This window comes from Oryx dammah, unplaced genomic scaffold (genome assembly GCF_014754425.2).
Source record: "Oryx dammah isolate SB20612 unplaced genomic scaffold, SCBI_Odam_1.1 HiC_scaffold_22, whole genome shotgun sequence".
NCBI lineage: Eukaryota > Metazoa > Chordata > Mammalia > Artiodactyla > Bovidae > Oryx > Oryx dammah.
In genome coordinates, this window is record NW_024070206.1 from 36,138,664 (window position 1) to 36,152,950 (window position 14,287).

Here is a 14,287-nt window from a genome sequence, read left to right on the forward strand (position 1 = left end):
GCATCAGCCCTTCCAATGAATATTCAGAGTTGATTCTCTTTAGGGTTGACTGGTTTGATCTCCTTGCAGTCCAAGGGACTCTCAGGAGTCTTCTTCAGTACCATAATTCAAAAGCATCGGTTCTTTGGTGCTCAGCCTTCTTTATGGTCCAACTCTCACATCCGTACATGACTACTGGAAAAACCATAGCTCTGACCAAAAGAAGGTTACAGTCTCAAAGTTCAGAGGGTCCCCCCCAGTTCAGAGGGACCCATTTGAAAAGAAGCCCTGGCCACCAATTGGGATGTATCAGAGGAGGAAGTTCTGGGTGGTGAGGATTCTGGGAAGTATGTCTGAAAAGGAATTGTTCAGAGAAGTGAGAGTATTTGGCAAATAGAAAACAAGCTGTCACTCACCTCTCAAGTGGCTGTTAGAAGACCAGCAGTTTCAATCTCAAATTTTCAAGAGGCAGGGCGGGAACACAGATGAGAGAAACAGAACATGTGTAAGGAAAGAAAAATGCTCAAGCGTGAGAGTGCCAGTAGAGATGTTACCTAGGCTTGGGGTGGAAGGAGAGGCCTGGGCATTGTAGAATGAGAGCCTGGTGATTATCATCTCATGTGCAAACAGGCCTATGCTACATTCTTTTCTAATTTCCCAAGAGAAGCCAGAAATCCACATTTTTATGCAATGTCTCAATTTTAACTTTAACAACTGTTTCAAAAATTTTTTAAAGACACATTCCTCAGGTCAAACATACTGTGTCAATGGGCTGGAGGCAGCCCAGGGTTGCCAGTTCACAATGTCTAGGTTTTAACTTAGACATTTCTAGGAGATATTTCTAGGCTTTAACAAAAGCAGCACTAAGATGCATTGAAGGAAGATTGACTTGGGATATGAGAGCATATTCAAATGTTTAAGATCCATAGTCAAAAAACAGACTCCCCATCCAAGTTATGAGCATTGAGAAATAGTCCAGAGAATATTAGTTGACAATATATGAAAGATATAAGAGAAAGGATTTTCTCCTTAGCAGAGATGTTGAATTCTTTTTGTAAACGATAACTATACTTTATAACAGAATGAGGCTAACAGTTTACTAGGAGCTTTTGTATTATCTCATGTAAAAAGTTACTAGAATAGTTCTTTGAAGTAGAAAAGTGGGTATTTCAGGGAATTCCCTGGCTGCCCAGTGGTTAGGGCTTAGCACTTTCACTGCCAAGACCTGGGTTCAGTCCCTGGTCAGGGAACTAAGATTCCACAAGCTGTAAGGAGTGGCCAAAAAAAAAAAAGTAGGTATTTTTCTGTTTTACAAATGTATAAGCTTAGTATCTGAGATATTAAATAATTCAAAGAAGATAATCCTGGGAACTGGACTGAGATTTGGGACTCAGGTCATTGAACTTCAAATTCAAAACTCTTTCCTTTGCTACTTCAGAGTCAGATCTCTACGCCTGTGAGATTCCATTTCTAGCTATGCTCTAAACTGGATTTGCTTGTTAGTGGTTCCCTGAGGTCAACCAACTCCTCTGCACATTTCCATATTCATAGAATGCCTTCCTGTCCCTTCTACCACTTTCTAAAAAGCTCTTCACGATCTTTTGTGTAGTTTCTTCCAAGCTGTCAACTAGGGGAATCCTCCCCCAGCTCTCAAGCTTGAAACTGAACTAGCCTTTGACATGTGGTTGTCCTAAACGGTTGTTCATCTTCTCTGTATCTTCTCCATATATGTCTCTATCAGGACAAAACCTGTCTTAATCCACGAACAAAGCCACATCCATACGGGTGCACACACATGCCCACAAGAGCTGGTACTTGATCAATGAATCATCAAATGAATATAAATGCTGGACTTGGAAGTCGGTCAAGGCAAAGAGAATCTGTTGTCAACGATGGCTTCTAGCTCTCACGGTCATTTCTATTTCCATCCAGAAATTTTGATTCTGACAAAAGTCAGCGGGGGAAACTTGTTTCTGCACATACAGTGCAGGAGAGGCCATAAAAAAATCCCTGGCTGTCTGTATTTCAGGCTCATGGATGACAGTTTTAAACGTGTCATTACTCCTTGGGTCGAGAATCTTTTCTCGAAAGAATACAAAAATTGTGGAGAAATTGCTGACTAAGCCAAACTTCCAAATGACTTTCAGTTTGGCTGAAACGTGGATTTTTAAAATGTAAGCACTGCCAAAGGTTTTTCCTTGTTGACTCACAGACATAGATCAAGTGTAACGATGTTTTCTGGTGCACTGTATTTGAGTCTGTGCAGCCAAATGTCGTTGGGCTTCCCAGGTGGCTCAGTGGTAAAGAATCCACCTGCCAATGCAGGAGGTCCGGGTTCAATCCCTAGGTGGGGAAGATCCCCTGGAGGAGGAAATGGCAACCTCCTCCAGTATTCTTGCCTGGAAAATTCCATGGACAGAGGAGGCTGGTGGGCTACAGTCCATGGGGTCACAAGAAGTCAGACACGACTGAGCACAGCCAAATCTCATTCCATGTGAAATAAGTTATCACAACTTGCATCAATCATTTAAAATAAATGATAAAATGTGTAGAAAGTGGAAAAACGTGCATAGAAATATTATGGGAGAAAAAAACATTCCAAGAATGTTACTGCATCCAGCCGAGCACAGAGAAGAATATTTTTGTTTTGTTTTGATGGTTTTGTTTTGGTGATTTAGCTGGTCAAATGACCTGTTAAGAATACGTCCATAAAGGCTTTTTTTTTTTTTTAAAGGAATATTTCATAGAGCTAATGTTTTGATGCTCTAATCTCTCTAGGCAAGGTTCATATTTGTGTGGGTTACTTATTCTCCCTTTGTTGACTAAGTCAATAATCAGAATCAGCAGGTTTGGAGTCCGGTTGGCAGGGATCAGCAACTTGGCTGGGGTGAAGTGAGTATAAAAGCCTGGAGCTGGAGGCAGTCTGCTCAGGGACCCAGCAGTTCTTGGCAGGATGGCTTCCTTCCGTCTGTTCCTCCTTTGCCTCGCTGGACTGGTGTTTGTGTCTGAGGCCAGCCCTGCGGTGAGTGTCTGACTCTCTGATGTTCTTTCATCTGTCTCCTGCGGATGAAGTGACTTCTTCCTGCTTTGCCAGCCAGCTTTTTTTACTGGGGCCAGGGCAGCCGGCATCTATTTTTAAATGTCATTGATCCAAACTTCAGAAAGAATGAAGTTCTGCAGAGCTTACTAAACTGGGGCTCGGATCCTGGGCGCCTTCCTCTATGACTTTGCAGTGATGCCTCGGTTCCCTCAGATGAATAGTAGAAATAGAGATCCGATATTCTGGAAGCTGTGACTTCTGAAGTTTCAGAAGCTTGACCTTTGATAAAGCTGATTTCCCTTTAGCTAATCAAAAAGTATGTACCGATTAATTCTTCAAAGGCTTGGTGCCCAAACTTCTAGTCCAATATCTAATTCTTAAATCCCCTAAGACAGTGGACCCCAACCTTTTTGGCATCAGGAACTGGTTTCATGGAAGACAATTTTTCCACAGACTGGAAGGTGGGGGTTGGGGGATGGTTGGGGGATGATTTAAGAGTATTATATTTATCACGCACTTTACTTCTATCATTATGACATCAGCTCGACCTCAGATCATCAGGCATTAGATCCCAGAAGTTGGGGATGCTTGGCTTAGAATAATAAAACTATGAAAAGGATCATGAAGTCATCTGACTTTAGTTTACAGCGACTAGAAAGAAGGAACTGCTACAGCAGCAGCCGAGTGAAATGTTCTCAGGAAAAGCTATTTGGTCCTAGGCTATACTTAGTCACTCAGTTGTGTCCAACTCTTTGGGACCCCATGGACCATAGCCCACCAGGATCCTCTGTCCATGGGATTCTCCTGATAAGAATATTGGAGTGGGTTGCCATGCCCTCCTCCAGGGGATATTCCCGACTCAGGGATCGAACCCAGGTCTCCTGCGATGCAGGTGGCTTCTTTACCAGTTGAGCTAACAGGGAAGCCCCTATTTGGTCCTGTGGCATATTATATCTTTGCAGTAACTCCACTCAGATGAGGAGGCTTAACAAAGCCACTCTTTTCAGAGGGACCGTTATCTCCCTTCACGTTCAAAATACACAACCCCAGTAGAGCATAGCATGTCCGGAGGCAGAAACTATTCTTTCTTTGGAGACAATTGTGTCTGTGTACACTGAGTAAGGAACTCCATTAACCGTCAACCCATCTGTCACTGAAAATGGGATTCTCACACCTTTGCTGCCTTGTTCCTGGTCTCACACCACAAAGGATGCAGCCTGTGGCTCTGATCAACTTTGTTGACTTGTCATTTGTCTTCTCTCCACCCAGGGTGCTGGTGAATCCAAGTGTCCTCTGATGGTCAAGGTCCTGGATGCCGTCCGGGGTAGTCCTGCTGCGAATGTGGGTGTGAAGGTGTTCAAGAAGGCTGCTGACGAGACCTGGGAGCCATTTGCCTCGGGGTGAGCTGCCTGGGGCTCCCAGACGTGGGGCTTGGTTATATCTTTCTGTTCCCCCATCACTCATGGGTATGGCTTCACATAACCACTCAAGCTGAGAGTCCTTGTCTTGTGATGTTGGGAAACATGTAGAGTTTGTGTTAATATATTAATGGAAGGAAAGGAATTGAGGGACAGCATGGACTAGGCAGATGGCCATAGTTTATCTGGATCACACTGTTACCTAAAGGGGAACCCCGTCTAGGGCCTGAGAGTGGGCTCTTGTCTAACACTTGGAAATGGATTGTCAGAGGAGACACATGTGCTGACAAAGCAAAAGACTTTATTGGGAAGGGACACCCGAGTGGAGAGCAGCAAGGGAGAGAGCCCAGGAGGACCGCTCTTTACTGCTGGCTCTCAGTCTCAGGGTTTATGGAGGTGGGTTTGGCTTTCTTGGTTGTCTCTGGCCAATCATTTTGCTTGTGCCCATATTTGGTCTGACTCAAGGTCCCAGCTGGTGGCAAGCACACCTCTCAGCCAAGATGGATTCCAGCCCAAGGGTTTCTGGGAGGTTGGCAGGATACATGGTCTGGCATCTCCTCCCTCCTTTTGACCCCTCCTGAATTTTCTTGGTTAGTTTTTGGCAGCAACTCCAGGTTACTTCTCAGGACCTCCTATTGTGAGATGGCTCAGACAAGAAGTTATTATTGTGCCCTGGCCAATGCAGGTGGGTTCAGCCAAAGTGTCCCTCATAACATCATTCACTAAGGGGACCAGCAAGTAGGCTGAAAATGTGGGCAGAGGGAATGTGGACCCTGAAAAGGATGCCCTCTTGCCTGGTCCAGCTGGGAGTGACCAGAACCCTGAACAGCTTCCCATCGCCCCACTCCAGTTCACTACCTTCTGAGGTCACAAACCACTCTAAAAGGGTGATGAAAACCATGAATTCCATGCCAAGAAAAATGCACATATACACGCGCCTACAAAAATATGTATTTAATTTCAGGAGCTCCAGGTTCCTAGATGCCTTCACATATCACTCAAGCTGAGAGTCCTTGATTTGTGCTATTAGGAAAGACGTAGAATTTATGTCAATATATTAATGAAAGAAAAGGAACTGAGGGATAGCACGGACTAGGCAGCTGTCCATAGTTTATCTGGATCATCCCGGGTCCAGGGCTGTTGTCCAGCAAAACCTAGTGGAGCATCTGCTCTGTGAGGCTGGGATTGTCAAGCTCCATGAGAAAGGACACAGAAGAGAAAGATACATGACATCAAGCACAGACCCAGACCAGCCTCGCATTCCCCCGCACCAAGAGCCCAAATGATTTCTCCCCTTCACTGGCTGCTTTAGAACTCTCATAGAGTTTCTCCACCTCTACTAGTAACCATTTCGAAGAAAATACATATTAGTAAATCTAAACCAACTAACTAAAAGGATGAACAATTAAGAAACCCTCAGTACCAAGCAATACTGCTCAGTGTTTATGTCTCCCAGCAAGAGAGTGTCTGTGGGTTCTAACTGAATCCCAAGAATCACACAATGACGCTCCATCTATCATTGCGTGCTAAGTCACTTCAGTCGTGTCTGACTCTTCATGACCCTGTGGACCATAGCCCACCAGGCTTCTCAGTCCATGGGATTCCCCAGGCAAGCGTACTGGAGTGGGCTGCCATGCCCTCCTCCGGGGGACCTTCCCAACCCAGGGATCGAACCCGTGTCTCTTATGTTTTCTGTATTGGCAGGCTGATTCTTTTCCACAAACTAACGAAAAGAATGAACAACCAAGAAATCCTCAGTACCAAGCAATACTTCTAAGTGTTTATGTTTCCCAGGAAGAGATTTTCTGTGGGTTTTAATTGAACCCCAAGTCATCACATGATGACTCTTCATCCATCACTGGAAAGACCATTTTCTTTGGTGTGGTTTCAACTGAGTTTCTACTTGTTAATTCATTTATGTTTCTATAAAATGCCAAGCACACCGTGGAAAGTAGTTAAGAGAATATTCTAAGCATGAGATAAAATGGATGCCATAAGCATTCAGATACTTGTGGGAATTTTTTTCTGATGACAAAAAAGGGAAAAATCAATGTTTTCTTCCTAGCAAAGAAGAAAAGTGGGAGAATAATGAATGAACAGAGCCATTCTGTTTTAGTCTGTCTGAGTTTTTGCTGTCTAATTGAGAATGATTTATAACACCAGCCATCAGACAGATTGTCATTTTAGTTGCTAAGTCAGGTCTGACTCTTTGCAACCCCCTGGACTGTGTAGCCCACCAGGGTCTTCTGTCCATGGGATTTCCGAGGCAAGAATACTGGAGTATTTTCTTCTCCAGGGGATTTTCCCAACCCAGGGGTAGAACCCATGCCTCCTGCATTGGCAGGTAGATTCTTCACCACTGAGCCACCTGGGAAGCCTACCAAATGGGTTCTTACATGGAAATAGAAGTTGCTTAGTTTAAAAAGAAAAATGAATTGCCTAGTATTTGTTGATGGCACAGAGCTGCCAAGGAGCTTAATTATGTAAACAATGAACGAGTCAGATACAGGTTTCTCCTTGCACTCTGGGGTCCCCACCATGTGCACAGATGATACCGCCTCTGGAAGACACTCTCACACCAAGGGGAGAGGAGCGAGGCCCTGGGGTCGAAGGAACCACAGTCAGAGCAGCTCACGGCCACTTCCAGGGTAGTTACCAAACTTCACCCAGACACCAACGGTTAGCTGCAAAGTCTCTTTTGAAGTGAAACCTCATAAGAGAAAAAAAAATCTACAATGAGCTTTTGGAAACATTCCTGACAAGTTTTCTGTTAGTAAATTTTAGACAGTCACTAGAATTTTCCCTATCCTGACCTAATTGAGGAAAAAAAAAATATATATATATATATATATATATCTTCACATGGATTGGTAAGATCCCCTGGAGAAGGGAATGGTTACCCTCTGCAGTATTCTTGGGCTTCCCTGGTGGCGCAGGTGGTCAAGAATCTGCCTGCAATGCAGGAGACTCAGGATCAATCCCTGGGTCAGGAAGATCCCCTGGAGAAGGAAATGGTTACACACTCCAGCATTCTGGGCTGGAGAGTTCCATGAACAGAGGAGCCTAGTGGGCTACAATCCATGGGGTCACAAAGACTCAGACACGACTAAGTGACTAACACACACACTCCCATATAACACACACACATATATATGGGAGTGTGTGTGCATGTTTGTCTGTGTTTGTGTGTCTGTGTGTAGTGTCACCTTGCCATGGCATTTATTCCCTCAATGCCTAACTTAACCTGGGCTTTTGCACCTTTTAGGAAAACCGGTGAATCTGGAGAGCTCCACGGGCTCACCACGGAGGACAAATTTGTAGAAGGACTATACAAAGTAGAATTAGACACCAAATCCTACTGGAAGTCACTTGGCATTTCCCCGTTCCATGAATTTGCAGAGGTAAGTGTAAGGATGCGAGCATTGTTTTTTATGTTTTGTCTGTTTGTTTGCAGTCCCAGGAAATGCGCCACTTGCACTTTGCACACCACAGAAAAGTCAAAGAAAATGTCAGACTAGTACAGTGCCTTTCCCATTTCTCCAATCAGAAATCCACAAAACTCTGAAAAGCAAGCTTTTTCTGTTTGACGATAATTCATTCAGCAACAGGACCTGAACTTAAGAGATGCTCCTGAGAGATTTCATTCCTTCCCCTGAATGTGACTATTTGTCTGCTGAAAAAATACTAATAGACTGGATTATTAGGCAATGCTCCACACCCCAACTTAGGGTGTTCCACAACAAAAATTAGATGCATCATTTTACTTCTCTAAAATCTGACAACTGTTTTATTCTAGAACTCATCTGGCTTCCAGAGGTTTGGATAATTGAATTCAGACAGTACATACAGAAACAGTAAATTCAAAATAATAATAGCCACACAACAGATGAAGCTTATCAAGCATAAACTACTACCATTTTCTATATTTAATCTATTTGATCTTTGTAAACAATGCCTGCAGTCATTCCTATTATTATCCCCATTTTACAGGTGAAGAAAGTGAGGCACAGGGAAGTGAAGTAACTTGTCTAGGTCATGGGGCCAGTAACAGGAGGAACGTAGTATTTGCCACCAGGGCCAAGGCTGGGTTTAGCCTCAGGCGTGCTTCAGCTTTCTTCCTGTGAGAAGAGCTAATAATAATAATAAAGACACAGTTGTAACCCCTGGTTCACACTCTGTTCCTCTGCTGATGAGGCAGTGGAAACCTCAAAGTTATCCCTATGTCTTCCTTGTCTGTAATTCCTCAAGTCATGTAAAACAGATGGCTGCCATGGAAATAGAATCCAGACATGCTGGTCAGAGTTAAAGATCAACTAATTACATCAAAAATAGCTCAGCATGAAAGGGAACCATTCTCTCTGGCTTAGTCATGGATGAGACTTTTCATTGACATAAAACGGTTCTTTTAGTAGACAGCGTTGCCAGGGAAACCTTAGGCCTGTTTGAGTTCTGGGGCCCACAGGTCACCGAGGGAGCCCTATCTACCCAGACGCATGTCTCTGGCTACTTCTCAGCCAGGCAACAAGATGCAGAGCTCCTGTCTTGGGTGGTTTCAGGCTTTAGATGTTGCCCAGCACAAGACTTTTGCCCCTAGAGTCTTAGGCCCCACCCTGGAGCACCAGACCAACCCCCTGTAATCCTTATCCCCCCTGGTCTCAGCCTGATGAGACCATCTGAGACTCAGCACTGTCCTGCCCATGATCTGCTATTCCTGCCCATCAGATGTTAGCTTCCTAGCCTGCTCTTCACTCTTTCAGTATTCATTAAACAAACATTTGAAAAATGAAAACCTGCTACTGCTGAGAAGGCTGCTAGAAGCTAGAGATTCAGAAGTGAAAACACATCCCTGCCCTTGGGATGGAGGGAAAGTGACTGATGTAAGACACTGCAGGCAGGACCATGAGCCCAACTTGGAGCCTGAATGGATATGGGGGAGGAGAGAGAGTGTGAGGAGTTGCTGGGGTCCAGCCCCGGTGGATCCAGGGTGATTCGAAGGTGGGGGGACGGCGTTGGTGTCTTTGGAAAAATACATATTTAATTACAGATATAGAGAAAGATTAGAAATGGATAGTGTAGTAGGAGAATTAGTGGAGAAAAAGAGGCTGAATAACTTGGTCTACGTGGAATAGCATCCATGCTCCAGATGGGAATTCAGCCAGAAAAACGGGGAGCAATAAAGAAACGACATGGGGGTATCAGTCTTTCTGGAAACTGATCCGATTCCTTTATTTTTGGGTTTGCTTATATACCTTTTGTTACACATAGGGATGAATACAGGGTCACGCGGGGGTCAGCAGTCCTGACCTTTATCAAAATCAGGTGCTTCACATAAATGTATAAAAGAAAGGTCTTAGGGATATTACATCATCTTCTGACCATGAGTGAGACCTGCTGACATTTTATGATCCTTTCTTTCTGATAACCAAAAAACTTATTTTTTCCAAGGGTGTTTTTTCTTAAACCAGGCACCACCCTCCAAATAAAGTTACATTCCTATAGGGTGAGGGTGTAGTGAGTTACAATCAAGAAAGGAATTTATTTAACCCAAGGTTAACATGATTAATCTTAAAGGTTAATACTTATTTCTCTTATATGCTAGTTATATTCATTATAAGGGCAGGGAACATGGAGATTTAGCAGCAAACATCAGCCCAACAAATGAAAATCCTTTCACCAATGTTCCCCTTAAGATCTATTTAGTCTTAAGATAGTGATAAAGTTACATTTTTACATAGCAAAGACACAGTGATTTATAACAAAGTACAGTGATCTATTACAAAAGAGAAAATTCATTAACTCAAAAAGTCTAGTATTGCTAACCTTAAAAACTACTATATTTCCTTTTCTATATTCCAAATACATTGATTAATATATTCCCAGGTGCCTAAGGATATGGAGGCCTGGCGGCAATCATTAACTCAACAAGAAGAAAAAGCCCTATGCTAATTGAGACTTTCAAAATACTCCAAAACTCTCTGTGCTGTTTATGTTGAGAGGTAGTAAACAATCATGTGGCAGGAGTATGGATAATCCTGTCACACAAGCTAGCCTGTCAGCAGAGAGGTTTGACCTGAAACACCCTTGTCCCACCCAGGGTAGGGAATTAGCAGCAATTATTGGCACAACAAATGAAAAACCCTTCACCAATATAATTCCTAACCAACCCACTATACTAATAATTTCCAACTCCCCAAAAGAATTTGCCTTTAGTAAGTCTAAAACATCTCGTGCCTCTCAGGTTGGGAGGCTGTAAACAATCACATGTGGCCGGACGAACCTATACAGGTGGGCTAGACAACCTTCAGAGGAGTCCGTAAGCTGAAACACTCTTGTCACGCCCAGGAATTTTTATTGCCTTGGAGCTGCACGTTTACTCCTTCTCTGAGAGAAACGGTTATGGGGGAGAGCATAAAACAGACTCTGGTTTTGGGGTAGATGCTCGGGAACAAGGGGTTTCCTGAGGCTTGATCACGCCTTTGCGTATGCCAAGCCTCCTTCCTCATGACCTTTGCCATGGGCGGAGTTCCTCACGCTGGCCCCCGGCAAGGAGTCATACCTAAGTCCCAGTGCCTCACTTGGGTGACTGGTGGGTTTGTGGTGGGTTCAACTATAAGTTCCTTTTCCATCAGCTTCTTCCAAAACACTGCCATCCTTCAGCATTAGTCACCTCTGCCTTGGCCAACGACCCAGGCGGCCATATTAGACTAAACAAGACAAGAAATTCCCTTTGGAACTATTAGTCCTCTCGACCTCATGGATTTCTGAATGCAGATCATGCCATTTACAATTTTTAGGGAGAATCAAATGAGTCTGCAGGCCAATGTCATTACAAGAGATCAGAAATTCTCCTGACCTGCTTCCAGAAACTTGGCCTTTAAGGAATGCCCTTTCTCCTGCAGAGAGATTCTTTGTTTGGTTTCAGACTTTAAACTTTCTATTTTGTATTGGGGTATAGCCAATTAACAATGTCATGATAGTTTCGGGTAACAGCAAAGGGACTCAGCCACACATATGCTTGTATCCACTTTCCCCCAACCCCTTTCCCACCCAGGCTGGCACATGACATACAGCTCCATGTGCTATACAGTAGGTCTTGTTGGTTGCCCATTTTCAATACAATAGTGTGTACATGACCTTCCCAAACTCCCTAACTATCCCTCCCCCCAAGTTTGTTTTCTAATTCTGTGGGTCTGTTTTGTACCTTAGTTCATTTGTATCATTTCTTTTTAGATTCCACATTTAAAGGATGTCATACGATATTTCTCCTTCTTGTAGAGACAATTCTCACCTCCTCCTGTTCTGATGATATTTTTGTTTTAAGTACACTTTAATTGGATCTTTTTTTCTCCCATCCCCAAGTCATCAAGGTTTCTTTTGTCCCTATTTAAAATAAAAGGTGCTTATATAGTGTGTGTTCAAAGTTCAATCCAGGACCTCTGTATAAAATAAGTAAAACTAAATACCTGCTTGCCGCCCTCCATCTCCCTTCTGAACTAAGTTATCTCAACTTGCCTCACTCTGGGCACCTAGACTATCCCAGCACTTGGAGTCTCACCTCTACAAAATTTGCCTGAAGTATATAACTAATGGGAACCATGCTCTTATAGACAATTTGCCCAGTTCCAAAGCTTAAAAGAGCCCCAACATGTGTGCATTGCAGAATTCCAACATGATCTTCCATACTCTGCTTGCACTGGAAATAGAACCCTCCGATGCTTTGACTCCATATTTCATTGCATGTTATATACACAATATACACTTATTCTTCTGCATGTTAGGAGATACAAAGGAATAGTAGGGGAAAAAAATGTCTCGAGTTTGGAGACAGGTGGCTTAACTCCTAGCCTGGCTCTGCCACTTCATGAACGTGGGCCAAACACCCTAACTCAGAGGTCTGGTTCACTCATCTGTGAAATGGGAAGAATGCTCCCTTCTGGCTTCAAAATTCTAGGGTCTCTAAGTCTGCCGTGGGCTTGCAACCATCATTCTTAGGCTTTTGGGTCGCTAATGGCAGTTTCTACATTCTCTCTTCCTTTTTCTAAAACCAAGAACACGAGACACAAGCAATAAGGAGATCTGTGATTTCCCTCGGTCAGGTTAGAGCCACCTTGATTATCAGTGCAAATTTGCCCCCCCCCGCCAAAGAGAGATCTAATTATATGGGTAGGGGTGGGGAGTGAAGAATCTTATTGAAAGGGCTGTGCAAGGTTCCGACAGCTTAGTTGGCCAGTGTATTGGGAATTTTGCCTTTTGCACCCACCGTTTCAGAAAACAAGAAAATAAAAATAATTTCTTTGGCACTGGACTTCCCGCGGTCTCTGAATAATTCGTGGTTGGGGGCTCTGATTCATGGTTGGAAAGCGATCCTGTCTGTGTTCCCTGCAGGTGGTGTTCACAGCCAACGACTCTGGCCTCCGCCACTACACCATTGCCGCCCTGCTCAGCCCCTACTCGTACTCTACCACCGCCCTTGTCAGCAATCCCAAGGAGTGAGGGCGCCTGCCTCGGTGGACTCGAAGGATGAAGGACAGGATTTTGTGTAACCAAGAGTATTCCATTTTTATTAAAGCAGTGTTTTCACTTTATAAGCTATGTTAGAAAACAGGCAGAAACAATAAAACATGCCTATTAAAGCACTTCCCATTTCATTTGTCTTTGCTTTTTTTGATTCACTTGTCATCCTCTCTCAAAAAAAAATAATAAGGGGGGGATCTAAATTTGACAGAGATGCAAAGGAACTAAAAGAAATATCTTTGGATGCATTCTGGGGAACTCCAAATTTCCATTGTTTTCCAAGCTAAGCACACATTTGTTCTGGTCTGCAGCTATTAAAAACACACATTCTGAAAAAAAAAAAAAAAACACATTCTGAAAATGAGAAAGCTATCTTTGCCTCTCACCTTCAGTGAATGGCAAAAGGCAAATCCTAAAGTCCTCTTCTTTATTCTGTGCATTTCCTTTAAGTGCTTCACTGATCTCAAGAGTAGCCCAGCTCCACTGGGACAGACTTAGAGTGACTCGAGCCCCGTAATCCGACTCAAACTAGGAGATGTAATCAATGCACCCTCGCACCCCTAATTCACCTAGACTAACCCAAACTTCAGGTACTGAGAGACTGCTGTACGCCAAGCATTAGCTTAGATGCAGTGAACCTAAGGATAGATAGAGTGCCTGCAAATGAAGAGCTCACAGCCTTTTAAGAAGATAACTGTGTCAACATGATTTGACAAGGGCTATGGTATGATCCAAGGCAGGCTTCCTCGATGGCTCAGTGGTAAAGAATCCACCTGCCAGTGGAGCAGACGTGTGTTCAATCCCTGGGTCGAAAAGATTCCCATGGAGAAGGAAATGGGAGCCCCACTCCAGTGTTCTTGCCTGGAGAATCCCATGGACAGAGGAGTTTGGCAGGCTATAGTCCACAGCGTCGCAAAGAGTTGGACACAACTGAAGCGACTTAGCGCACATGCAGGATGATAACAAGATTCAACAAATGGAGAGAAGACAGTGCGTCAATTCTCTCCAGCCCAAATCCACAAAGAGGAACAGATCTGTGTGGTTGAGCCCGCTGGACTTACTACTCATCTCAGCAAGAGAGAACATACAATACTCTCTATAATCCTATAGAAGGATTTTATGCATTGGCCAGGTGACTTGGGGGAGTCCAAGAAAGTGGAACTTCACTCTAGATTGGATGTCATTAGAAAGTGGGGGCAATTCCATGACAGTCTCTGTTTATCTGCAGGGCAGACAGACCAGTGCAGACACAAAGCTGTACTTGGAAGAACAGACAGTTACTCCTTTTAATGAGAAAGGAGGTTGGAGACCTTGTGAATTCCACAGTGATTTTTTT

General features: G+C 43.7%; 1 protein-coding gene across 1 annotated transcript; it reads left to right on the forward strand.

The window, feature by feature from the left end:
• Nucleotides 1-2,816: 2,816 nt before the first annotated feature.
• TTR (transthyretin) lies at nucleotides 2,817-13,085 on the forward strand. Its single transcript, XM_040264805.1, has 4 exons — nucleotides 2,817-3,001; nucleotides 4,289-4,419; nucleotides 7,703-7,838; nucleotides 12,823-13,085. The coding sequence occupies exons 1-4, from the start codon at nucleotides 2,933-2,935 to the stop codon at nucleotides 12,928-12,930; spliced, it is 444 nt and encodes a 147-aa protein (XP_040120739.1). The 5' UTR covers nucleotides 2,817-2,932; the 3' UTR covers nucleotides 12,931-13,085.
• The last annotated feature ends 1,202 nt before the right edge of the window (nucleotides 13,086-14,287 follow it).